A 24,850-nucleotide genomic window follows, 5' to 3' on the forward strand; every position below is an offset into this window, starting at 1 on the left:
ATTCCAGTATCAGAGGGCAGTAGAATATTATATATTGGTTATCACCCAAAAAAGTAAGCCTTTTAGAAAGACTTTTCTTATACAAAGGTTAACAGTTGTCTTCAGATATCTAATTAAGTTTACAGTATATAAGGATTTAAGATTCTTCCTGAAAGAATATTGCTAGAAAGAGAGTTTTATATGATAAATTAACCTAAATGATGATGTCAAAAATGAAAAAAAAAATGGCAGGGAGCAGTGAACCAAGTTAACTAAGTAAAGTTTGGTAAGTGCCAAAATTATTATTAATATAATTTAAATACTATATTTGAGATTATAATATCATGTTCTCCCTTTCCATTCCTCCCTCCAAACCCTTTCATATATCCTCCCCATTTCCTCTTTTAAATTCCTGGCCTTCTTTTCTTTAATTGTTGACACATTTAAACATATTAATGTGTTTTTGAAATGGTAAATGTTAATTTATTTAGAGATTATAAGAAAATAAATGTAATTAAAAATGCAGTTGGCAAAAAATAGTCTAGAAAGAATATGCATACACAAACTATTTTAAAAACGATCTCCGTGCTGTCAGGCAGAGGGTGAAGAATCCCAGGTTTGAGGCCAGCCTGGACGAACTATGTGCTAAAACCCTGTCTCACAATAAGAGAGGGAAAGGTTTAAAAATGTATAAATAGAGTAAAAAACAAGAGTAAACAGAGGAAGTCTTTATGCTTTAAAAAGTTGGTGGAAATGTATACACTAAAGTATGAGCCTTTGAAGGATCACAAGGAAGCTGATACTTTGTAAAACCTTATTAACTATATTTATATATTTTCCTCTGCTATAAGCCTACAGTAGACTTGGAATATGAAGAAAATTTATTTAAAAAAATGAGTTATTGGAAGTTGTTTCAAATAGTTGGTTCCATTTCTAGTTTACCTGAAGTGACAAGCAGGGAAGGAGGTCTAGGATGGTGGTCAGCTGATGCACTCAACGAGAAATGAGAAGATGGTCCAGGGACGCCCAGGAAGAGTGAGAGGGAGGCCAGACAGAGGGGAACTTGATCTTGCCTTGAGCCCTGTGTGACGGGGCTCTGACTAAGTGATAGTATTGGACGCTTGGGAAAATATGGAGGATTTGGGAAATGTGAGTGCCACCTACAGTGTTTTGTTTCTCTTGATGTTTATTTCATTTGAGGACCTTTTTCAGAAAAGCAGTCAGCTGGCCTCGGTCCTGTGGAGCTGGCAGCTGTCATTGCTGGTCCAGTCTGCTTCGTCTGCATTGCACTTATGCTGATGGTCTATATCTGCCATAACCGCACTGTCATTCACCACCGCGTGCCAAATGAAGAGGATCCCTCACTAGATCGCCCTTTCATTTCAGAGGGCACCACCTTAAAAGATTTAATTTATGATATGACAACATCAGGGTCTGGATCAGGTAATGTTATTGTTTATCTTTTTCTTAAGTCTTAATATGTCTATTTTGCTATTTTACTTAAGTAGTTGGTTAGGGCATTTGGCTTAAATTGTTAAAACTTTGGAAGAGTATGAGTGCTATACCAGACTGCGGCCTAATGAAAATTGTTGAGCTTGCTGTCTATCTGACTGGATACTTTAGTGTAGATAAATTGGAACTTGGTTTCACCATTGAAGCAAGTAAGTCACTTCCACAGTTATATAAACTTCCAAGCATCCTCCCCTCTAGAATGATATTTGCTTTTCTCGAGTCGGGAGGTAGAAAGTAGGACACTATTCTTATCATGATAGAGCTGCGGTTAAGAGATGCAGCTACCATTCTGCAGCTCGAAGACTGTTCTCCTGGAATTTGGAAGCTGTTAGCCTTTTTAACATGATATGAAATTGTTGTTTTAACAAAAATTTGTGTGCGTGTGCACGCGCATGCATACATGCATGCATTTGCACACACATACCTGCCAACCACGGTATACATGTGGAAATCAGAGAACAATTTATAGGAGTCAGTTCTCTCTTCCCACTGTATGGATCCTGGGAAACAAACTAGGCTTGGTTATGGCACGCTCCTTCACCCACTGAGTGATCAGACCAGTCCAGTTTATTGTTTAAAATTAAACTTTGCATTTCTAGTATCTTTTTACATTTAAAGGAAAATCTAAAGCAAAGGAACAAAAATAGTAGTCCTATTAGTGAATGGGCTATGATGTTTGCTTTCCTCAGTTTTGTTTGTTGATTTTTGTGGACAGAAATAGACTGGCTGATTGCTAGGATCATCCTGAGATAGATTTTAGCATAATACTATAAGTTTTGGAATTTGGGGGCTAGAGAGATGGCTCAGTGGTTAAGAGCACTGCTGCTCTTCCAGAGTTTCCGAGTTCAGTTTGAAACACCCACATGTTAGCTCACACTGTCTATAACTAGTCTTGGGATTCAGTACCCTCTTCTGGTGTGTAGATGTGCATATAGACAAAATGCCCATATGCATAAAATATATAAATAAATCATAAGAAAAACAATTTTGGAATTTGTTGTGTGGCTAGTAATCAACAGGTCTAGACTCTGATACATGCTCTAAGACTTTCAGTCCATATTTCCTCTTTGGACTTCTGTTTTCTCATAGAAATATACAACAAATACTTTCGGTAAAAATACTTAAATCTGGTTTACTGAGGTCTTGAATGACTTTCTATCCTTTGAAAAAACTATTAATCTGTTTCAAATAAGGGCTAAATTTATAACCATAATGAAGATTAGGAAACAAAAATCTGACTGACTTTAAAATAAATCATAGTAAAGAAGCATCAAAGCAGGAATTGTGACTGAGGAATAGTGTCACTCTGAAGCACAGAGCCACATTAATGCATGGAACACGTATGTGTATGTAATAGTAGACATCTTTGCTTTAAGGAATTTATAATATATTGGTATATATGCATACATACTCTGTCATTTAAGTGCATAAGGAAGCTGATTCTTCTATGATCTGAAGCCTTTAGTAAAATGGCCCAATGAGTACTCTTTCTCTAACTGCTAGAACACATGAAGGCTTGCATACTAAGCCAGGCTTCCCAAGGCAGCCATAGGGACTCCTTAGTCCGGATGAGAGTGAGGCAGTGAGAGGTTGGGCTGGACTAGAGCAGTCCGAGTGCTAGAGAGATGATAGGAAGTGTGCAAGGACTTTCCTGCATTGATTCTGAGTCAGTGCAAGTGATTCTCAAAAAAAAATCTTCTCAGAAGTGACCCCGGTCTGTGATAAGTAGGGTCCAAAGTTATAGAAAAAGGGTGAATTACAGTCTATTTAGAATCAGTCCCTTGGGTCTGTTCTCTTATTGCCAAACTTACACCCAGGGAAATTACAACAACATTCACAGAGCCCACTGGAAGGATTCAAGACATTGCCATATAGATGATAGTTTAGTTCTAACATAGGCCTGTTTATTTGTCTTTGAAATGTAGCTGTATGAATTGGGGAATGGAGTTACTCTTTCTATAACTCATGAACTTGTAGGGCCATCAGGGGTTGTTCTGTTGTCTCAGGGCTTCCCTCTCCTTTCAGACCTCTCACTGCAAAAGCTTACAGGTCAGAGCTTACTTGTGTTTGTGTCCACATTCTTCTCCTCCTGTAAATAAAGCAGTTACTTGACTTATCTTTCTAAAATCAAATTTTACAGTCATTTGACCTATATATACATGGTTGTGTTTCTGCCTCCCTCTGGTCATCATGGAACCTTGTCTTCAGAAACATTCATCTTCTGGTGACAACTTACCTTTTCTTCCACTGACATTCATATCCTCATTAATGAGACTGGTACCCAAAAGATACCTAGTTCCTTTCTTTCATCTGCCTTTGCTGAATCTCTCCTCCACAACCATCATCTTCATTCTCTCCCCTTTGTCTTGACCCTTAAAGGAAAATTCAGTTTACGTCCCCAAATCTCTACGCAGGTGTCTCTGGATTCTTTTTCAGTATTTACTTTTCTTTTTTTTTTTTTTTCACTTTTGGGATTGGAAAGGCAAATCCCAAAATTTGTAGTCTGTCTCTCCAACAAGGCAAAGGTGAAGGAGCAGTACCAGCCGCCTCTGGGTCTCCACTGTGGGTTGTCACAGATGAGACACAGACTGTTGATCATTTGTGCTGTACTTATTTCTGTATTTAGGTTTACCACTGCTTGTTCAAAGAACAATTGCAAGGACCATTGTGCTACAAGAAAGCATCGGCAAAGGTCGGTTTGGAGAAGTTTGGCGAGGCAAATGGCGGGGAGAAGAAGTTGCCGTGAAGATATTCTCTTCTAGAGAAGAACGTTCATGGTTCCGAGAGGCAGAGATTTATCAGACTGTAATGTTACGCCATGAAAATATCCTGGGGTTTATAGCAGCAGACAACAAAGGTCAGTGATGCTTTCTTTCTTTGTGTGTGTGTGTGTGTGTGTGCGCGCGCACACACGCGTGCACACACATACTTGTGCAGGGTTTGTGCATGTGGAGGATGCTGGGTATCTTCTACAATCACTCTCCACCTAATTTTTGAGATAGGTTCTCCCTGAACCTGGAATTCGTCTGTTTGTCTAGACTGATTTGCTAGAGTCAGGATCAGGATCTACTTGCCCAGCACTGAGACTACAGGTGTGTACTCCCACATCTGGATTTTACATGGATGCTGGAAATGTGAGCCATCTTAGCAGCCCCATTCTTAGTGGAATATATCAAAGTCTGGAAAAACTTTGGTGAAAAACAGATATTTGTAATCATGTAAAATCAATTAGGTCAAATACAGTCTTTTAGAAATAGGTTACTGTTAAGATTTCTTCATGACAAATATTTTAAATATTGTTTAGTGTGGCACAGTGCACATACAGAAATCAGAGGACCACTTATGGAGTCTTCCTTCTATCGTGTGGTTTCCAGGGGTTGCACTGGCAGCAAGTATCTTAACTCACTGAGCCATCTTGCAGGCCCATGACAGTGGATTTCTAAATTTTTTTATTAATTTTTAAATTAGAAAAGACCTAATGTCTTTATGCTTTTGCTATTTTAAATCTGGCCATTAATTGAGTGTAGTCATAAGATAGAAGGAAAATACTATAAACTTTGGTTGTTCAGAATTTGAGGCGAGAGCAGGAAGACACCTTAGTATAGACCAGCTCCCCTCCACACCCCCACTGCTTTGGTTTATAGGACAAATTAGCAGCATAGATTAGTTCTTCCTTTCCTCCCCCAGTACTGGGGTTAGTAGGACATCTCAGTATAGGCCTGGTGCTAGGTTAGTAGGACATCTCAGTACAGACTAGCCTTCCCCAGTTGTTCTGTGATTCCATGTACATAGTAGACAGGTGCTTTACCTACACTGTATCTCTACTCACAATGGCCTTATTTGTTTTTTATTAATTTACGTCCCAATATCAGCTCCCTCTCTCCTCCCAGTACCTCCTCATGTAGAACCTGTCCCCATTCCTCCCTCCCTTTTCCTTTGAGAAGGGAGAGCTCCCCTCTAGATAACAACATCCCTCCCCTCCCCATCACCAGGTTGCTGCAGGACTAGGCACATCCTCTTCCACTGAGGCCAGACAAGGCAGTCAGTCCATTTAGGGGAAAGGGATCCGCAGGCAGCATATTCAGAGAGCCCTCGCTTCTATTGTTGGGGACCAAACTGCTCTTCTGCTACATATGTTCAGTGGGCCTTGGTCCACCCATGTTCACTCTTTGGTTGGTGATTCAGTGTCTGGGAGTCCCCAACGGCCCAGGTTAGTTGACTCTGTTGGTCTTTCTGTGGAGTCTCTGTCCTCTTCAGGTCCCTCAGTTTTTCTCCCAACTCTTCCGTAAGACTCTCTGAGCTCCATCTACTGTTTGGGTGTGGGTCTCTGCATCTCTTTCCATTGGCTGCTGGGTGGAGCCTCTGCGGACAGTTACGCTGGGTTCCTGTCTGCAAGCATAACAGAATATCAATGACAGATGGCCTTATTTTTGAGAAGAGTAAAAATAACTTATTAGCATGTATTCTGTTTTGACCCAGCCAGTAAAATACTTCCTCAGTTCTGTAAGGAAGCTCAAGTAAACCTGAGAAGTGGTTTCTCCTAAATTGCCTTGCTGCCGGAGCCACATGATCACTGCAGTGCAGTGAAAGTATGAGATGGGGTCACAGCAGAGCATGCTTAAGAAGAAAGGAAGCTGCAGGGTGGCTGCCAGCAGTGACCCTAGACATGCTTCTTCTTCATGGTTTCTCTTAATACCTTAATGCCACAGTTCCTCTTCTGACAGCTGTGGGGGCTTGCATTGTGACCCAACTTTTGTTATCCTAACCAGGATAAATGTATTTCCTGCTTTCTTATTAAAAACAAATTGCGAGGGTCTGGAGAGATGGAGAGAGGTTTAGAGCACTGGCTGTTCTTCCAGAGGTCCTGGGTCCAGTTCCCAACACTCAGGTGGCAGCTCACCACTGTTTGTAACTCCAGCACCAGGGTTCTGACACCTTTAAACAGACACACATGCAAGCAAAACGCCAATGCACATAAAACCATTAAAAGAAACCAGCAACAAAATTCACAACAACTGTCATTTGTGGCCATTGTGGTGAGAGAGACAGTAGGCATCCTTCCCTTTTTCTAATGTCAGGTGTACTATTGAGGAGTCCCCCCACTTTTTCTTTTCTTTTTTCTTTTTCTTTTCTTTTCTTCTAATTTATAGTTCTCTTTTTAAAAATTTATTAGATATATTTCCTTACTTACATTTCAAACGTTATTCCCCTTCCCGATTTCCTGTCCATAAACCCCCACTCCCTCCCCTCTTCCTCCCTTACCCTTCTCCCTCCCCCCATACAGGTATTCCCCATATACATCCCCCTTATTCCCCCCCCCCATCTTCCCTTGCACTGGGGGTCCAACCTTGGCAGGACCAAGGGCTTCCCCTTCCCCTGGTGCCCCAACAAGGCTATTCTCTGCTACATATGCAGTTGGAGCCCTGGGTTGGTCCATGTATAGTCTTTTGGTAGTGATTTAGTCCCTGGAAGCTCTGGTTGGTTGGCATTGTTGTTTTTATGGGGTTGCAAGCCCCTTCAGCTCTTTCAATCCTTTCTCTAATTCCCACCAAGGGGGTCCTATTCTCAGTTCGGTGCTTTGCTGCTAGCATTGACCTTGGTATTGGACATGCTCTGGATATGTCTCTCAGGAGAGATCTATATCCAGTTCCTTTCAGCATGCATTTTTTAGCTTCATCAATCTTACCTAGTTTTGGGGGCTGTATATATATGGGCCACGTGTGGGGCAGGCTCTGAATAGCCATTCCTTGAGTTGCTGCTCTAAACCTTGCTTCCATATCCCCTCCTATGGATATTTTTCCCCTTTTAAGAAGGAGTGGGAGCATCTGCATTTTGATCAACCTTCTTCTTGAGCTTCCTGTGGTCTGTGGATTGCATCTTGGGTAATTCAAGCTTTTGGGCTAATATCCACTTATCAATGAGTGCATACCAAATGTGTTTTTCTGTGATTGAGTAACCTCACTCAGGATGATATTTTCTAGTTCATTCCATTTGCCTATGAATTTCATGAAGTCAGTGTTTTTGATAGCTGAGTAGTACTCCATTGTGTAGATGTATCACAGTTTTTTAATCCACTCCCCTGTTGAAGGGCATCTGGGTCCTTTCCAGCCTCTGGCTATTATAAATAAGGCTGCTATGAACATAATGGAACATGTGTCTTTGTTGTATGTTGGGGCATCTTTTGGGTATATGCCTAAGAGAAGTATAACTGGGTCCTCAGGTAGTGGAATGTCCAGTGTTCTGAGGAACCTCCAGTCTGGTTTCCAGAGTGGTTGTACTAGCTTGCAATCCCACCAACAGTGGAAGAGTGTTCCTCTCTCTTCACATCCTCGCCAGCATCTGCTGTCACCTGAGTTTTTGATCTTAGCCATTCTGACTAGTGTGAGGTAGAATCTCAGAGTTGTTTTTATTTGCATTTCCCTGATGACTAAGGATGTTGAACATTTCTTTAGGTGCTTTTTTGGCCATTCAATAATCCTCAGCTGAGAATGTTTGTTTAGCTCTGTACCCCATTTTTAATAGGGTTACTTGGCTCTCTGGAGTCTTAACTTCTTGAGTTCTTTGTATATTTTAGATATTAGCCCTCTATCAGTTGTATGATTGGTAAAGATCCTTTCCCAATCTGTTGGTTGCCATTTTGTCCTAATGACAGTGTCTTTTGCCTTACAGAAGCTTTTCAGTTTTATGAGGTCCCATTTGTCGATTCTTGATCTTAGAGCATAAGCCATTGGTTTTTGTTCAGGAAATTTTCCCCAGTGCCCATGTGTTCGAGGTTCTTCCCCACTTTTTCTTCTATTAGTTTGAATGTGTCTGGTTTGATGTGGAGGTCCTTGATCCACTTGGACTTAAGCTTTGTACAGGGTGATAAGAATGGATCGATCTGCATTCTGCTACATGCTGACCTCCAGTTGAACCAGCACCATTTGCTGAAAATGCTATCTTTCTTCCATTGGGTGGTTTTAGCTCCTTTGTCAAAGATCAAGTGACCATAGGTGCGTCCCCCACTTTTTCTAATGTCAGGTATACTATTAAGGATCCCCCCTCTTTGCTTCTTTGTAGATTTAGAGGCTCTATTAGTTAACTTATCACTGTGACAAACATACCTTTGAGAAGGAAGGGTTTCTTTTGGTTCCTGTCTGAAGGGATCTTGATAGAAGGCATAGTGACAGACTGAAGCCTGAGGCTGATAGTTAACTGACTGCATCTGCAGTCAGGAAGAGGGGCGGGATGTGGCCATGGACTAGTGCTACCCATCTTAAGGGTGAGTCTTCTCACCTCATTTAAACTTCTCTGAAACCACCCTCACAGTCACACCAGAGGTGTCTCTGAAGCATCCTAAATTACAGTCAAGTTAACAGTTAAGATTACCCACTACAGAGGCTAAGGCTGATCAGTCTTGTTGGTTTCATAAAGTGTCTACTGACTGTGTTGTGAACTTCTTAGGCTGTCACATAAGGACACGTACATGTGATTGTGGTAGGAACGCTAATGGATGGTAGGTAGTGATTATCAGTGGCTCCTGACATTTCAGTATCTAATTGAAAAATAAGCAAAGCAGTAATCACAGTCTGTATGTTTGACTCTTACATTCTTCTATTTTGACACTATTTAGCTCCTGCTTCCAACTCTTGAAATAACATTTTTCTTACTGTATATTTTTCCTTCCTTCCTTCCTTCCTTCCTTCCTTCCTTCCTTCCTTCCTTCCTCCCTCCCTCCCTCCCTCCCTCCCTCCCTTCCTTCCTTCCTTCCTTCCTTCCTGATTTGGTTTAGTTTGTTTTTGTTGTTGTGTGCTTGTTTGTTTAGTTTCTTTTTTTTAAAAGATGGCCACAGCTGGCTTTGAACTCACTCCATGCCCCAGTGCTGAGATTACAGTGTGCCACTATACTAGCCGCTTCTTATTTCCTACTATTTGCTTATTTCCCAATCTTATTATTCTGATTGATTTGTAAGAGGGCTCTGATTTACAAATAGTGATTGTTCCCTTAAAGAGCTTGCCCAAATGTGATCTCAAACCCTACTGTGGTGGTGACACACTTGCTGTTGAAGTTTAAACCTCTTTCAGACTTCCACAAACCCACTGACCCTGTTGTGCCCTGACCTATCAGTTTTTCAAGCTGCAGTCAAGTGGATGCTGTCATCTGGTGGCCATGATGGGAACTAACTGACCCTACTGGCTTCCTCCCATCATCTGTTTTCTTATCAGGTGTACCTACTGGGCAGAACCTAGGTTTTCCATCCCACTTCTCTTTCTCTTTCTCTTTCTCTTTCTCTTCCTCCTCTTGATTTGGCTACTTTTGCCTAGGTCAGCCTTAAACAAAAGAAAATAAAAAGATTTATTTTTAATTATATCTGTGTGCAGGTATGTGTGATTGAGTACAGGTGCCCAGGGAGGCCAGATGCATAGGTCCTCCTGGGCTTGTGTTATAGGCGGTTGTGAGCCTGGGAACTGAACTCTGGTCTTCTCAAGACCAACGTTGGTTCTTAAATGATAAGTCATTTCTTCAGCCCGTTGTGCAGCTCTCTTTGTATGAGCAGTCTCTTCTGTCTTCCTCTCTGGTTAGATACTCCAGGAAACCTCCCTTTCCTGTCATTTCTCTACCTGTTGTGTTTTTTAATCTTTCAGGACACAGTTATGGTTAACAGGCGTGCACTTGAGCTAGTGGTGTACCCATACCAAGAAAAAGACTTTAGGGAATGCATAAAGAACAGTTGAGAAAAGAAAAGGAAAAAACAACAAGAATAAACAAAACAAACAAAACTAGAATCACTATTTTGAGTTCTTTTGGCAGTAGCAAGAAATACTTTGCATGGGGCTAAAGAGAAGACTCAATGATTAAGAACACTGAATGTTCTAGGGAGCCTGACTCCAAGCCCCTGCATGGTGGCTCTCAATTGTCTATATGTAACTCCAATTCCATTGGATCCATTGCTCTTTTCTGGCCTCTATGAATATCAGGCACACAAGTAGTAAACAGTCATACACACAAGCAAAATACTCAAATATAAAATAAAATTAAAAACAAAGAAAGGAATCTCCTCCAGATTATGAAGCCCTATCATTTTTGACACGCATGCACATACCCTATTGTTTTTTGTTAGGTTGGTTTTGGTTTATGTTTTTGCTTTTCCTCCAAGACAGGGTTTCTCTGTAGCTCTGGCTGTCCTGTAACTCACTCTGTAGAATAGGCTGGCCTCCTGCCTGTGTCTCCCAAGTGTTGGAATTAAAGGCATATGCCTACAAAATATAGATCGTATTTATGCCTCCTTTTTTCTTTTGTTTTTAGCTAGTAGGGAAGGGCACATTTTAAATTCTCATAAGGCAAACCTTGTGTTACCTACTTTAAAAAAAATCTAGTTCTGTATTCTCTTTAAATGTCTTAAGAGTCTTCAAAGTAGGCCTGTTGAGAAACATGTCTGAGGCCATGTAATCAATAGCACACAGAAACTTGATTCCTGCCTAGGTTAGTATAACTTGTTTTAGTTATGTTTTTCTATTACTGGGATAAAACACCATGACTAAAAGCAAATTGAGGACATTATTTCTGCTTACATTATCACAATCACAATTCACTTGAGAGGAAGTCAAAGCAGGAACTGGAGGCAGGAACTAAAGCAGAGGCCACTGAGAGACATTATTTTACTGGCTTGCCACCCATGACTGGCTTAAGTTGCTTTATTTTAGCACCCAGGACCACCAGTGTAGGGGTGGCATTCCCCATAGTGAGTGCCCCCCCATGGTGTATTAATCAAAAAAAAGTGCACCCCAGACATGTCCACAGGCAACTTAGTGGGGACATTTTCTTAGTTGAGCTTCCTTGGTCTCAAATGACTTGAGCTTGTGTCAGGCTGACATAAAACTAGCCAGTACATGACTTAAGGGTATATATATTTAACTGAAGTGTGTTGTTTCTTATTTTTCCTATCTACTTCTAAGTTAAATAGCATTTACTGGACCAGTGTAGCCTAGGAGCCTAACTATCGATCTTAATGTTACATTTCAGATACATGCACCAGTTTACCAAGGAACTCTTTAGCACCCACATTTCAAGCTGTTTAGGTTCCAAATCACCTGTACAATGAGGTTCAGTCCTAGTCTCTTTAGCCTTCTCTTCCAACACTTCAGTTCCTGTGTTAGCATCAGAGGTACTGCTGTTCTTGTTTTTCTGAGATAGCAGCATTGAAATTATGATTATCTTGTCTGGCATCTTTGAGAACTGTACAGTCTGTCACTAAAGCTTGTCAGTTCTCACCAAAGCTCACTTCAGTTTTACCACATGCTATTGTGGCCGTACTGGGCTCCCCAGATGTTTCTTATCTTCACTTTCTGCTCCCCTTTTTCCTCCAGAGCAGCACTGATCTTGAACTAATCTGGCCCAGGTGCCTCCTCAGGCACTAAGGAGTCCCAGCTTTTACTGTCTCTGTAGGATGAGGAAATGAACATTGTTGGAATATGATTCCTTTTCTCTTAAATGGAGTTATATCATTGCTTTATCTCATGAATAGGGGGTACAGTCTGAGGATCTGAAATATATGCACATAAAAGTGTAGAGAAACTAAATATGAGAAAATATGGAAGGAATTGATGCAAAGTTGAGGTGGCATCCTGTTGTAGGTTGTTCAGGAGTGATAGTGAAAAGTGCTGACAGCTTGAGTAAGCTGCAAGTGTTCAGCAGCCCAACTGAACTGTGTCTGTTCTGATGTGCAGACAATGGTACATGGACTCAGCTGTGGTTGGTGTCGGATTATCATGAGCATGGATCCCTTTTCGATTACTTGAATAGATACACTGTTACTGTGGAAGGAATGATCAAACTCGCTCTGTCCACGGCAAGTGGTCTTGCCCATCTTCACATGGAGATTGTTGGTACCCAAGGTAACACTTTCTACAGTTCTGTTATTTAAGCTTATGTGCCTGTGAATATAATATATATATTCAAAATGTGAAACCTAACTGGACATATGTAGCTTTTTAAAATTTGAATGTTTTTTTCCAGTGAAAATATAAAAATCTGAAAGTTTATTTAGAGATCAACAAACAAACCAACAACTTTTCACCTTGGTTTTTTAGTTTTTAGATATACATTGTCTGAAGATTTAAACAATTTCATCCCTTTTGACACAGTGGTTTGCTGAGTTTAGTAATAGTCTAGTTGTTATAGGTAACTTAGTGGTTTCACACTGGGACTGGGGAAGCTTTTATACCTAAAAGTGAATTGTGCTTGGTGTCTCTTGTTTAGCAGTCATGTCTAACTTTTGGTTTTCTAGGAAAACCAGCTATTGCCCATAGAGATTTGAAATCAAAGAATATCTTGGTGAAGAAAAATGGAACCTGTTGTATTGCAGATTTGGGACTTGCTGTGAGACATGATTCTGCCACAGATACAATTGATATTGCTCCAAACCACAGAGTAGGCACTAAAAGGTACACTTAGGAGTAAATGGTATTTGATAGTGACTGATGTTAACCGCCCCCCCCCCCCCATTTCATATCTGTATGTCTTCTGAAACTCAAACTTGGTCCTTTATTGGATTGTTCACAAACTTTGAGGGTCTTTGCTACTCTGCAGCCTAGTTACTTAAAACCAGGCCTATTGATGGACAACCTTCCAGAAAGTGTTATCATTAATTGGGTTAATTGTAAAGACAGTAGTATCTAATAGTAGTCAAAGTCCTTCCTGTCTCTGTACTATAGCCAGCCTGTCTTTATATTTTCTGTTGTAGAACATAACATCCCTTAACATACTGTTCCCTTAATATCCCTCTGTACCTCTGTACCTCACAGAAGCCTTTTTTGATCCTCAGGACTCTTACATCTTCCCATTACAGCACAATAAGTGACTCTTTGAGTCATTTACCCTAACTGTATTCTCACATTATATTTTAACTGTCTTTTTGTGTGTCTTGGTCTGTGTGGTCCATTGGCTTACAAGAAGCTTAAGATGCCTGTGTTCCAGGTACTTATTGAAGTGCCTTATCTACTTTCATAAATATCTGTTTCATGCATTCATTCTCAAAAGAACCTCTATAGATAGATGTCATTCATTACTATTAATTCAGAAGAGAAAAATACACTTAAGGTTTAGTAATGTGACAGGTGAGCTGAGATGATGGACTCAAAATCTTACTGTATATAAAAATTGTGTCATGATATTTCTTCAAAACTAATGCCTTGAACTTGGAAAGAGCCAGCAACTTTAGTCAGTCTAAATTGTATTTACTGTTTCTGGGTTGTGTGGGACTTGCAAGAACTTATGACTGAGTGAGCACTGAGTGAGCCTCAGTAGTGGTCTGTAGTAGTAGTAACTGTAGCAAACCTCAGCTGGGCAGTGGTGCTGCGTGCTTTACTGCCAGTGCTTGGAAGGCAGAGGCAGGCAGATCTTTGAACTACAGAGCAACAGGGCAGCCAGGGTTACATAGAGAAATCCTGTCTCAAAAAAAAAAAAAAAAAAAAAAGCTAAAAGAAAGAGACAGAGAGACAGGGAGACAGAGAGAGAGAGAGAGAGAGAGAGAGAGAGAGAGAGAGAGAGAGAGAGAGACCTCAGAACCCAGTCCCTTTCCTCTTGCCTTTTTCATACTGTTTTGGTGAGAAGGCTTCCAGATTAAAATATGTGGTCCCTAAATAGTCTGTGAGGGTGGTGTGTATCAGGGTATTTGTAACAGCTACAGCTGTTCAATGTGTGTCTTTCATAAGCCATGATCAGAAGACAGATGGCATGGAACTGCCATTTCAGCATTTCATGGGATTTAGTCAACATCATTCATTTGCAAACCAGTTTAAATACTTAATATTTTGCTTGCAACTGATATGCTCTCAGTCATGTGATATTTTATGTGTGTCTGCATATAGGGAGATGTCTGAAAGGACTGACTCATGTGTTGACATGGTAAGGGGTGATTTTTTTTTTTTTAACTTTATGTACTTGGGAAATTTTTTTGTAGGTATTGTGATTCATTTTTAAAACAACAAAACTACAATAAAAAAAGAAAAACATTCTTGTGTTTGATAGTATACGTCTTTAATCCAGGTGCTTATGAGGCAAAGGTAGGTGGGTCTCTAAGCCAGCCTAGGCTATATAGTGACACAGGCTATGTATCTGTTTTTTCAAGAAGGAAAAGTATATGAAACAGCTCAAAACCAATGTGCTTTATAGTTGACTACAATGTTGACTTCTTTTTTCAGGTATATGGCCCCTGAAGTTCTAGATGATTCCATAAATATGAAACATTTTGAATCCTTCAAACGTGCTGACATCTATGCAATGGGCTTAGTATTCTGGGAAATCGCTCGACGCTGTTCCATTGGCGGTAAGTCACTGTCCTTCCAGTTTGTCATAAGAAGTTAGTCGAGTTATTTTTTTTTTTTTTTTTTTTTTGACTGAAACTCTACAGCGGGCAGTCTGACAAGTAACCACTGAGAATGCCACAGGGGACAAAAGATCAATCCTGCCAACACACAGCTTGTCCAGCTCCTCCTGCTGCTGTTTTAGTCTCTGTCAGAACCCAGCCTTTTGCTATCATCTTGCCTATGTGAAAGGCAACCTGAGAAGATGTTTCTAGTATGAACTTGGCTAAAACGACTTAAAAAAAAAATCTTTTTTACAAAAAGCCTATGATTGTTTTCCTATAGTTTGATTGTTGAAGATCTATATAATGATAATTGCATTAACATTGCATGCTTTTTAGATTAAGTTTGTTTTAATTTTTGGTTTTATATTAGGCTGAGAACTTACTTGTCAGTGTGTGCTCAAAACACTGTCTCTTAGGCTTAGGCATCCTGGCTAGGATTTTAGACAGTGAGAGATAGAGTACATTTGGTATTATAGCAAATAGAACGTGTTATTTACAGACACAATCAGAAGGAAGAGATTTGTATCTTAAGCTAACCTTGTGGGATTCACATCTCCTTATAAGAATATGTCCGTGCATCCAGTGAGAGACTGCAATCACAGTAAGATTTCATCTTCTGCCTAATAGAGTTATAGTCAAAATCTCAGCCTGGTCCTCATAGCACATAAGGCTCAAAGTTGTCCTAGTTTCTTTTTCTATTTCTGTGATACAGTTTTCTGACAAAAGTAGTATAAAGGAGAAAAGGTTTATTGTGACTCACAGTTCCAAGTTACAGTCTGTCATACAGGGAAGTCACAGTGGCAGGGGCTTAAGGGACCTAGTCATGTCACATCTGTAGTCAAGAGCAGAGCCGAGGGAGTGCGTGCGTGCTCGGCTTGCTTTCTCTATTTTATACACTCCAGGGTTCCTTGCCCAAGGTCAAACGAATCCTCCTGTGTCAGTTAAATAATCAAATTCCTCATAGAGACGTCCAGAGGCCTGTCTCCTGGGTGACTCTAGATTGTGATGACTCAGGTTATTACAGCAGCAGGTGTGGGTAAGATACAGAAAGTTGTGAGCCTTACTCCCCAACCTGATGAATTACAAACCACTGTAGTGGTCCTCGCAAATAATCCTTCCAGTGGCTTGGCAGCAGTAAATTACATTGGACTTTTTAAACCAATACAGGAATCCACGAAGACTACCAGTTGCCTTACTATGATCTTGTACCTTCTGATCCATCCGTTGAAGAAATGAGAAAAGTAGTTTGTGAACAGAAGTTAAGGCCAAATATTCCCAACAGATGGCAGAGCTGTGAGGTAAGTGATACAAAGCTCTTTGCTAAACTTTCTACTTAGTAGGCGGAAGTTTGTTACTTTTCTGTAAGGAAAAATGCAAAGGTTTTTCCCCCCTTTTTCATAAACTAACAAGTATTAGTAAAAGTATTAAAAAGACCATGAAGCATTTGCAGTGGCATGTCAGAACATTGTTAGGTATGCTAAATGAAATAAAATGCCTGCTGTTGGAAAGAATGCCTCCATCCATCCAGTGCAGCCCAGAATAATATGACAGACACTGGGCAGGAGTAAGGAGGCCTGTCAGCACTAGCTTGGCTCCCAGTTCAGACTGGACATGAACAGGCTGCACCAGTTCCCTGAAACTAGCAGCCCTCTGTAAGAAGAGGGGCTTGAGCAGGGTCACTGCAGGACCTTCAGGTGTAGGACCTGTGCTCCTAGGGCTATGCACATGTAGGGCTGCTCCTCAGAAGGGAGGGTTGCTCGCCAACAGAGACTGGCCATGTCATCCCCAGCTTTTATAGAATGTGGTGGGAATTCACTCTTAACTGTAAATTCAAAGAAGTCATAAAACCAAGTTTATTAACAGCTGTTACTCTTAGATATCAGTGTTCCAAGGACTGCCTTCCAGATTGGAAGTTTCATAGTTTAGGTGGACTTTCAAAAAAAGAAAGAGGTAGACATCTCAGTGTCACTTCTGACATCACTGTGCTCTCTACCTGGCATGTGGCTGAGTTTGTAGAGTACATGCTTAATATAGCAGAGGCCAGGGATTGCTCCTCAACTGTGACTAAGGGTGGTGCTACACAGACCTGTTCTCCTAGTATCCCAAAAGTAAAAGCAGGATATTCAGGAGTTTAAGCTCAACTTCAGCCAGTTCCTGGCTAACCTGGCCTCCAGGAGACCCTATCTCAAAATAACAACAAAGTTAGACCTTTTAATGAGGCCCCAAGGAATTGTACTAAGGTAGTGTTTTCTGATTTTAGGGAAGTCTCTCTTGCAGTTGGAAATCTCTACAAAGTTCTACTCTGCTTTGTTGAAAAATGCCAAACATTCATTCCTAGGAAAAAAGTCCAGGTGGGACACTCTATGGGAAAAGCAAACCTAAAAAGAAAGCATATCTTTCTTTTCCTTAAGAAAATTTTTTAAAGTTTTTTTTTTAATTGTATGACACCTTAAGCAAAATACAATGTTCAGACCCAGAGGAGACACTCAATGTGCCCAGAGTGTTCATGTAATAGAACTCAACATACAATAGTGTGCTTTAAAATGTCTCTGGGTGCTTGATCGCATAGATATGAAGTTCTCACACATTTAATGACTGAAGCAGTTTAGAGACAGGCGTCTTTTAAGCAGGAAGAAGTTGGTTGGTTACTATTAAGAAAGAACATGTGCAGTCCATAGATGCTGGTTAATGCCATTGCTGCCGTGTTATTTTCTCAATTTGATGAGATTAGCTTTCTGTGTACTTACTGCTATTCAGGCTTCTACTTTTCTAGGGTTTGAAAGTCTCTCAGTCAAAACACATAAGAGTGTGGAACTGGCTAAGCCCAGGCCTGTGATCCCAGCTGCTCAGGAGGCTGAGGCAGGAAGGTCACACGCTCAAGCCTGCCTGCACTGTAGAGCTCTAATGTAAGATCAGCCTTAGTAACGGATGTAGTGAGACCTAAGATTAAAACTGAAAAATACTCTAAATGGTTCAACATATAGCTTAGTGCTAGCATGCTTGCCAAGTGTGTGTGTGGCCCTAGGTTCAGTCTGCAGTAACACATGCATACATGCACACACAAACCTCAAACTGATCAGTACATAAATGTGTCCTCCAGGGCCTTTTGCTGTTTCCAGTCTGGACTGGTTGCTTTGAGAGCCACTGTGTGGCTTTTGTTGGAATTCCTTTTGCTTCTGTGTCCTTCCTGGGCTTTCACCTCCCTCCTTGTTTACTCCTACATCTTCTTGTTTGTGTGCTCCTCTCTTTCAGGACTGTTAAATTAGACATTTCCCTTCCTATTGAGAATATGCTTTCCCTTAGCATGCTTTATCAGCTCTAAATTGTTCTTCTTGGCATTTACCACCTTAAAGGTCTATATTTCACAGTAATTTATTAATTGGTTCATCTCTGAGTTGTCCTCAAACTTTTTGAGGACAGAGATTTTATAAGTTTGTTCACTGCTGTATCTAACACCTACAGAAATAGTTGTTAAATAATAGACTTCAAAAATAGTTGTTTAAATAAATGTATACATTGGTACCTGGTCTTTAAATCCAGAAACATATTTTCTTAGAAATACTTCTGAAGTAGTCTTGGGTCGTCTCCCATTTCCTTTGTTGGTTTTTTTCGCCTTTAGTTACCTGACTATAATAAGCCCGCCCTCCTTCCCTCTACTTAGGAAGATTTATCAGCTTCGTAGGCCATTCCATTTTCCATGTATGTCCTCATTCTCCCTTCCTTGCCCTCCTTCCCATGTTCCCCACCTAACCTTTCTCTCAGGTAGTTATCTATAATTATGTCTGAATGTTCCTCCTACTCACTTCTGACAGAACCTTATTAGTCTATCACTAGACATTTGAGGAGTGTTATAGTCTAAAATACTGAAGGGAACATTGGAAAGAATAAAGTAACTTTGAGTATAAACACTACACAGGGAGAATAAACTTAAACAAAACAAAACACACGAACCCATGATGAATCCCAGGGGTTTGGTGGTGGTGGTGTTCCTGTGGCCTCAACACAATATGCGTACTGTGCAAACACTGTACTACACCATGCCTGCTAATAGTAGAGCTTCAATATACTGCTCGCACTCGCTCGCTCGCTCTCTCTATCTCTCGCTCTCGCTCTCTCTCTCTCTCTCTTTCTCTCTCTCTCTCTCTCTCTCTCTCTCTCTCTCTCTCTCTCTCTCTCTCTCTCTCTCTCTCTCTCTCCAACTTCTGTTGGTTTTGGTTTCTTCATTTCATGTTACTTTTTTCAAATGTCCAATCAGACACTTCACTTTTAGTGAAGGTATAGGTGCATGTGATTGGAGCTTACTTGTTAGACTTTAGGTGATCTCTCTGGGTTATTTGATTGATTCTCTGGTGACTGTTGATAATCTATCCGGCCTATTCTCTTGGACTGCCCAGATCTCCAGGGGCAATTCCTTCAGAATCCACCAAGAAGAGTGTGCACGGGTGCTACTACTGTGTTCTAGGAGAAGGCTTACAGTCAGAGAGTCCAGCATGCTGCCAGTGTAAGATGCCTGCCCTTCTACTCTGGAACCAGGGATAGGACTTTCTTTCCTTGGACAAAACCCTTAAGCCTTCTGCTGGGCTGGAGAGGTGGCTTGGTTCCTAACTGGGACAAGTTGGAGTGGGCAGAACCCGCATCCCAGCACTTTGAGCTCTTCTCCCTGCTTTCTACCCCAAGCTTTGCTCTAAAGTACTCAAAATGCAGTTATGTTTCCACCCAGGGTCTCGGTGGCTGGCAGAGTGGGTGCATCCTGTCAGGGCTGGACCAGGAGGCAGCTTTTTTAGGTCTCCTGCAAAAGCTCCCCTGTCCACAGCCTTTCCAGCAACTGGCACAAGGATCTGGATGGAGGCTAAAGTCCTCATTTGCTACTACAAATAAAGAATCTAGAATAGGAACCTTATACATATCATTTTAAAGTCACAGATCAATAGCAAGTGGTATGTGTGCATTAATTATTTTTCTTATATTTTTTATAGGCCTTGAGAGTGATGGCCAAAATTATGAGAGAATGTTGGTATGCCAATGGAGCAGCTAGGCTGACAGCTTTGCGAATTAAAAAAACATTGTCACAGCTCAGCCAACAGGAAGGCATCAAAATGTAACTGAAACTTCGTGGGAACTCTGCTCTCTTCAAATCTGCTCCTGGGTGTTTTGGAGGCCGGTTGTTCTACCTCACTGAGAGAACGGAGGGCTCTGCTCCTCTCGCTACAGTGGAATATGGCCAACTGAAAGCTTCCCAGGGTTTCTCTGGGCCCAGAGGCAGCCATGGGGATCCTTTCTGTGCACTATGGATACTTCTTCCCAGACAGTTACAGAATGTTGTGTAGTCTACTTCTGTTTTTATTAACAAAGCTTGTTTTTAAAGACGACCGGCAGCCCTTAGGGAGCTGCTGTGCTGTTGACAGCCTGTAGGGTGAAGGAGCTGGAGCAAGGAGTTAGAGGAAGCACTTCTGATTCCCACTCTTGGTACATTCTCAGAGGACTCCGAACCACTGGTGTTCCCTTGATTCACTTGGAATGTACTGTTCTATAGTTTTTCAAGATCTTAAACTAACACTTAAAACTCTATGGTCTAAAAAATAGGACCTCCTGTAGGTGTGGGGCACAGTGGTCAGCTGTATTGTGTACAGCTCCTGCTCCTTCATGCTCTGAACACAACACGCCTTCAGAAGGGTGTGCTACACCAGTAAGTGCCACTTCTGCGTCTTTCTAAATGGAAACGAACAGAGCTGCTTAAAGTCTGTTAGTCCTGTATCATTTTCATTCAGAAAGTTTATTTTTCTGCGTAACCTAAACCTTTTCTGGGTTTGTTTTTATTTTTAAGAGTTTTTGTGGTAGATGTCATTCAGTATTTATGCCTTTCTCCTACCCAAATGTGCTTGAACCACTGAGGCAATGCTGTAGCATTAATAAGCAGTAACTCTTGTGGGAACATCCCCACACAGAGCTCGTGAGCTTTGCAGTTGAGATGTTTAGCCTGAGTGGATTTTAAGAAGTGAAGTGGCACCCCAGCCATGTACAGTGCTTCACGGATTTAATCATTGCGGTATACAGACTCTTTCTGAAAGAGGAGCTAGTCTATGCTGAAGAACAGTTGTGTGCTATTCTGTAAGCCATTTCTTTTTCTTTATCTGATCAAAGACAGTGTTTTGTTTTGTCTTTTCTCTTTTGGAAAGGAATTGCATTTAAAATTCAAATGTGGTTAATGTTAAATAATAGGCCTTTTTCTGGGAAGGCAGAGCTAGCTAATTTGAATATACAACAAGTGTAGGTGACTTTCACATGCTATATAGCTGTAAGTATTTGTGGATTCTATCTTGGGAAGGGCAGAGTTAGGTGGAGTTTTGAGGTCTCACTACACTTTGAGGAGGGCAGCTTTTAATTCAGTCTTTTTATCTCATATGTGCAGATCTTGCAACTTGCTTGATTTACCTGGTAGCACTGAATTCAGTGGCAGGCTTGATACTAGGAGAAGCGGCAGCTAATAGCTGTTCTGAGTAGAGGCTCTTTTATGTATTCTTGGTCATATGAAATGTCAGTCAGCCCATTGGGTCTCCTCACTGGTGCTGGAGTTAGGTGGTTAAGCCTGGGTTTTACTTCAGTGCTGTCAAGTCTCTACAGGACTTGTATGGCTTTTAAAGTCCTTTTTATCACTGTGATCATATTCTTGGGGGGAAATGTTGTCATTGCTTCAGACAAAATGTTGGACATAGTGATGTTGATTCTCAGATAAAAAGGTCACAATAGCCTTTAGTGTTTAGCCAAGAGGAGATTATGACTGTTGATTTGAAGCAGCTGAGCGCTGTTAACATCTTATCTCAAACCTAGCATAAATTGAAGACTATTTGGTCTTAAACCAAAGTAACTGTATAGTGAATGACATGTTACCTAGGCATTCGTGTCAGTTTCACACATTTAAAAGCATCATGGGAAAAAGTACTTAGAGATTAGTATTTTTAATGCAAAGCTGAGTTTCTTTCTGCAATTCTCATGATTTCATCAGTGTAAGGGTTTGCTGTTATGGTTCTATCACCTGCTTAATACGCTCTTGTGCTGTCATCAGGTACTTTTGGGGACTTGGTTTGTTTTCTGTTTTGTTTTGTTTTGTTTTTTTCCCACTTCTAACCGTTCGAGATCTGCTTTATAGAAATCCAGGGACCAATGCATTTTATCACTAAAACTGTTTTTATATAATTTTAAGACTATACCAAAAGTTGTCTGAGTTAAAGTTGTAATATGTTTCTTACTTTATTGCAAGGAAATGGGATTTTGCTGAAGACACTTCTCATGACATCTGAGGTTGAAGAATCATTATGTTTTTCTTACCTAAGTGGATGAAATGTGCTTTGATGAATCAGGGAATTTTTTAAAGTTGGAATTTAGTTCTAAATTGAGTTTACATGTTTACAGCTAATTTTTTGTGTAGGGATAGTTTGATAATCTCTATGTGGCCAATACTAAATATGAAAATAACTTAAAAACTGAGATAGGTCATGGCTAATGCAGCTATGACTGTAGATAGATCTAATTATAGGAATACTTCTGTATCATTTTGTAGTGCAGTCTGTTGTTTCTGTTGCCAATCAGAAACATGCACACCCCCAAGATGTAGTATGACTAAGACAGTTCTGACAACTACATATCATCACGTCAGGACCTGGCTGAACTAGTGTGAAGGAAGGATGACTTACAGAGGCTTAGACAACTTGACTCCCTTGTATCTTCAGCTCTCTTTTTCCCACTCTGCCTTTCTGCTGCCCCCTGGCCCAGAGACTTATTGTCCCTGACCCGCCTCCAGCCTTTGGACCTAAGAGCTACTTTTGAGACCTAAAATGAAGTGATTGATGGAAGCTGTGTGACATTTTCCACTTCCTTGAGTCACTGGGTATCATGGGGAGTAATCTGCAAATTGGAGTTGGGGATGCTCCTGCTGGTAGCCCTGCTTTGATGTCAGCTCTGGGCAAAGATTAGGGTGACAGCCAAGTGGCAGTGGTAGTTGGCCTCAGAAGCAGTGGCCAGCTGTGTCCCTAGTAGGACAGCAAAGGCACGATGAGCTGAGCCTGTAATCCTGCTACTACAGTAGTACTCAAAAAGTGCCTTGAGGCCCTGCCTGGGGCCATGGCCATCGAGAGTTCCACACTTTGGTTCTCACTGCAGACTTAAACGGCCATTTGGCCATTTTTGTAATCCATACATGTTTGACTCTTTCCTCTGCAAATTGTCAGACATGTAAAACCAATGGCAAACTACTACTTACCATGCACTCCAGGGTCTGCCCAGAAGACATTGTGATTCACCCAGTGCCCTGAGGGAATGGTTGTAAACCTTTGTTCCTCAGTCGTGGGAGTATTCTGGGAGTATTCTGGCTCGTACTGTGGAGATTCCAGATGCGCTGTCACAGCCCGGCACACAGTCAGTGCGGTGAGAGTCTGGAGAGTAGTCTGGGAATGAGTGCAGCTTCATGTGTTGGATGTTGAAACTCTTGTGGGCCTCTCGAGGGAAGCTGAGGGCTGTCAGCACATTGTTTTCAATCCTAACAGGACTCTTACTTACAAACATTTAAAAAATATTGTCATAACATTCAATCTCTTTCTTAAAGTGAATTTGCTTTTATTTTCAATGAGATTTGTGAGTTTAATATTATGAACTGTGTTTTAATAATCCCTTTTTCACATTGTGCCAATGGAATGGAATATTTGATATTTCTTTATATGTCAAGGAGATGCTTCAATGTGTCATTTGCTTTAAACTTAAATTACCTCTCAAGAGACCAAGGTACATTTACCTCATTGTGTATATAATGTCTAATATTTGTCAGCATCCGCCAGGTTTGCAGTTTTATTTCTATAAAGTGTGAGTATTATGTTGCTAAGTTACTCAGATGGTACTGTACTGTTTATATTTGTACCCAAAATAACATCATCTATACTTGGTTTTCTGTATTTTATTGTATTTGTGCAAAAGTCTTTTAACTCTGTTGGTGTGATCTCTGCCCTTTCAGATATGTACAGGTGTCCATAGAAATTTTCATTTAAGTTGAGTGGTTTTGAGAAGCCTATGAAGAGAGAAAAAACATAAACTGTGTTTCCCCATCAGTTTTTAAATGTACATTGTATGTGTAGTAATATTCCAGATGAATTGTAAATAAAAATTAGGGAGATGCTTAAGTTTCATCCTAACACTACAGTAGAAAACAGAAGCATTGCAAATAAATGACTTTTTTCCCACCAGTGCCAATGGCAACATACTTTTCTGGAAAGCAAAGCAAAATTGAAGAAGTTCTCGAGCTCAGTCAGGTTGCCATAGAATTACTGTTTCATGAGTTTGTAGAACTGAGTGTCTAGAAGCTAGCTACCCACGCTCCTTGGCTGGTAGCCTCTTTCCATTTCCCAAGCCAGCCACGGCTACAGAGATCCTGCACACATCTCCTCGGCCCTCCTCACCTCTGTTAGATGTTACCTAACGTCTAACATCTGTTTGTTCTGCCTTGCTCCTGGGTCTCCTGAGGCAAACTAGGATGCTCCCCATCTCTATTTTATCACAGTTGTTCCACTTCAGCACCAAGGTTCATACCCGATTAAACACCCAGATGGCAAGTGTGCAGAGACATTGGGCCGTCGCAGTATGAATCTTCTCTGTGCTAAGTTTATAAGGCAGTACCTACAACACTGTACTGTTGGGTCTACATAGGTACAGGATATGACCGCAGCAAATGGGAGATTAGGAAATAGAACAGTAATGGAACAACTGTGATTGACATGTACATTACTGCAGCCTAGAGCGACCACATAGCATCACTCAAATTGGGTTGGAATAACAGTGAAACAGAGAACAGTACAGTAAACATATTCAACAAAGATAACAGAAACCAAAGGGCCCCAGACTTTAAAGCCATTTGCAAAATGGCAGGCATGAGGTAACCAATAATTTTATTCAGTGAGCTGGGTATGACAGTGCATACCAATAATTTCAACCTGCAGGAGGTAGAGGTCTAACATTTCCAAGTTTAGG

General features: G+C 40.9%; 1 protein-coding gene across 2 annotated transcripts in view; it reads left to right on the forward strand.

Moving 5' to 3' along the window:
* Positions 1-24,071, forward strand: part of Tgfbr1 (transforming growth factor, beta receptor 1) — a 57,050-nt gene extending 32,979 nt beyond the window's left edge. The window contains 7 exon segments of one of the 2 annotated variants that reach the window (NM_001429656.1): positions 1,180-1,422; positions 4,118-4,348; positions 12,198-12,365; positions 12,758-12,914; positions 14,673-14,797; positions 16,007-16,137; positions 19,816-24,071. In NM_001429656.1, the coding sequence (NP_001416585.1) occupies positions 1,180-1,422; positions 4,118-4,348; positions 12,198-12,365; positions 12,758-12,914; positions 14,673-14,797; positions 16,007-16,137; positions 19,816-19,941 (1,181 nt within the window). In that variant the 3' untranslated portion in view covers positions 19,942-24,071. 2 annotated transcript variants of the gene reach the window in all.
* The last annotated feature ends 779 nt before the right edge of the window (positions 24,072-24,850 follow it).

This window comes from Rattus norvegicus, chromosome 5 (genome assembly GCF_021556685.1).
Source record: "Rattus norvegicus strain SHRSP/BbbUtx chromosome 5, alternate assembly SHRSP_T2T, whole genome shotgun sequence".
In the NCBI taxonomy this organism is placed as follows: domain Eukaryota; kingdom Metazoa; phylum Chordata; class Mammalia; order Rodentia; family Muridae; genus Rattus; species Rattus norvegicus.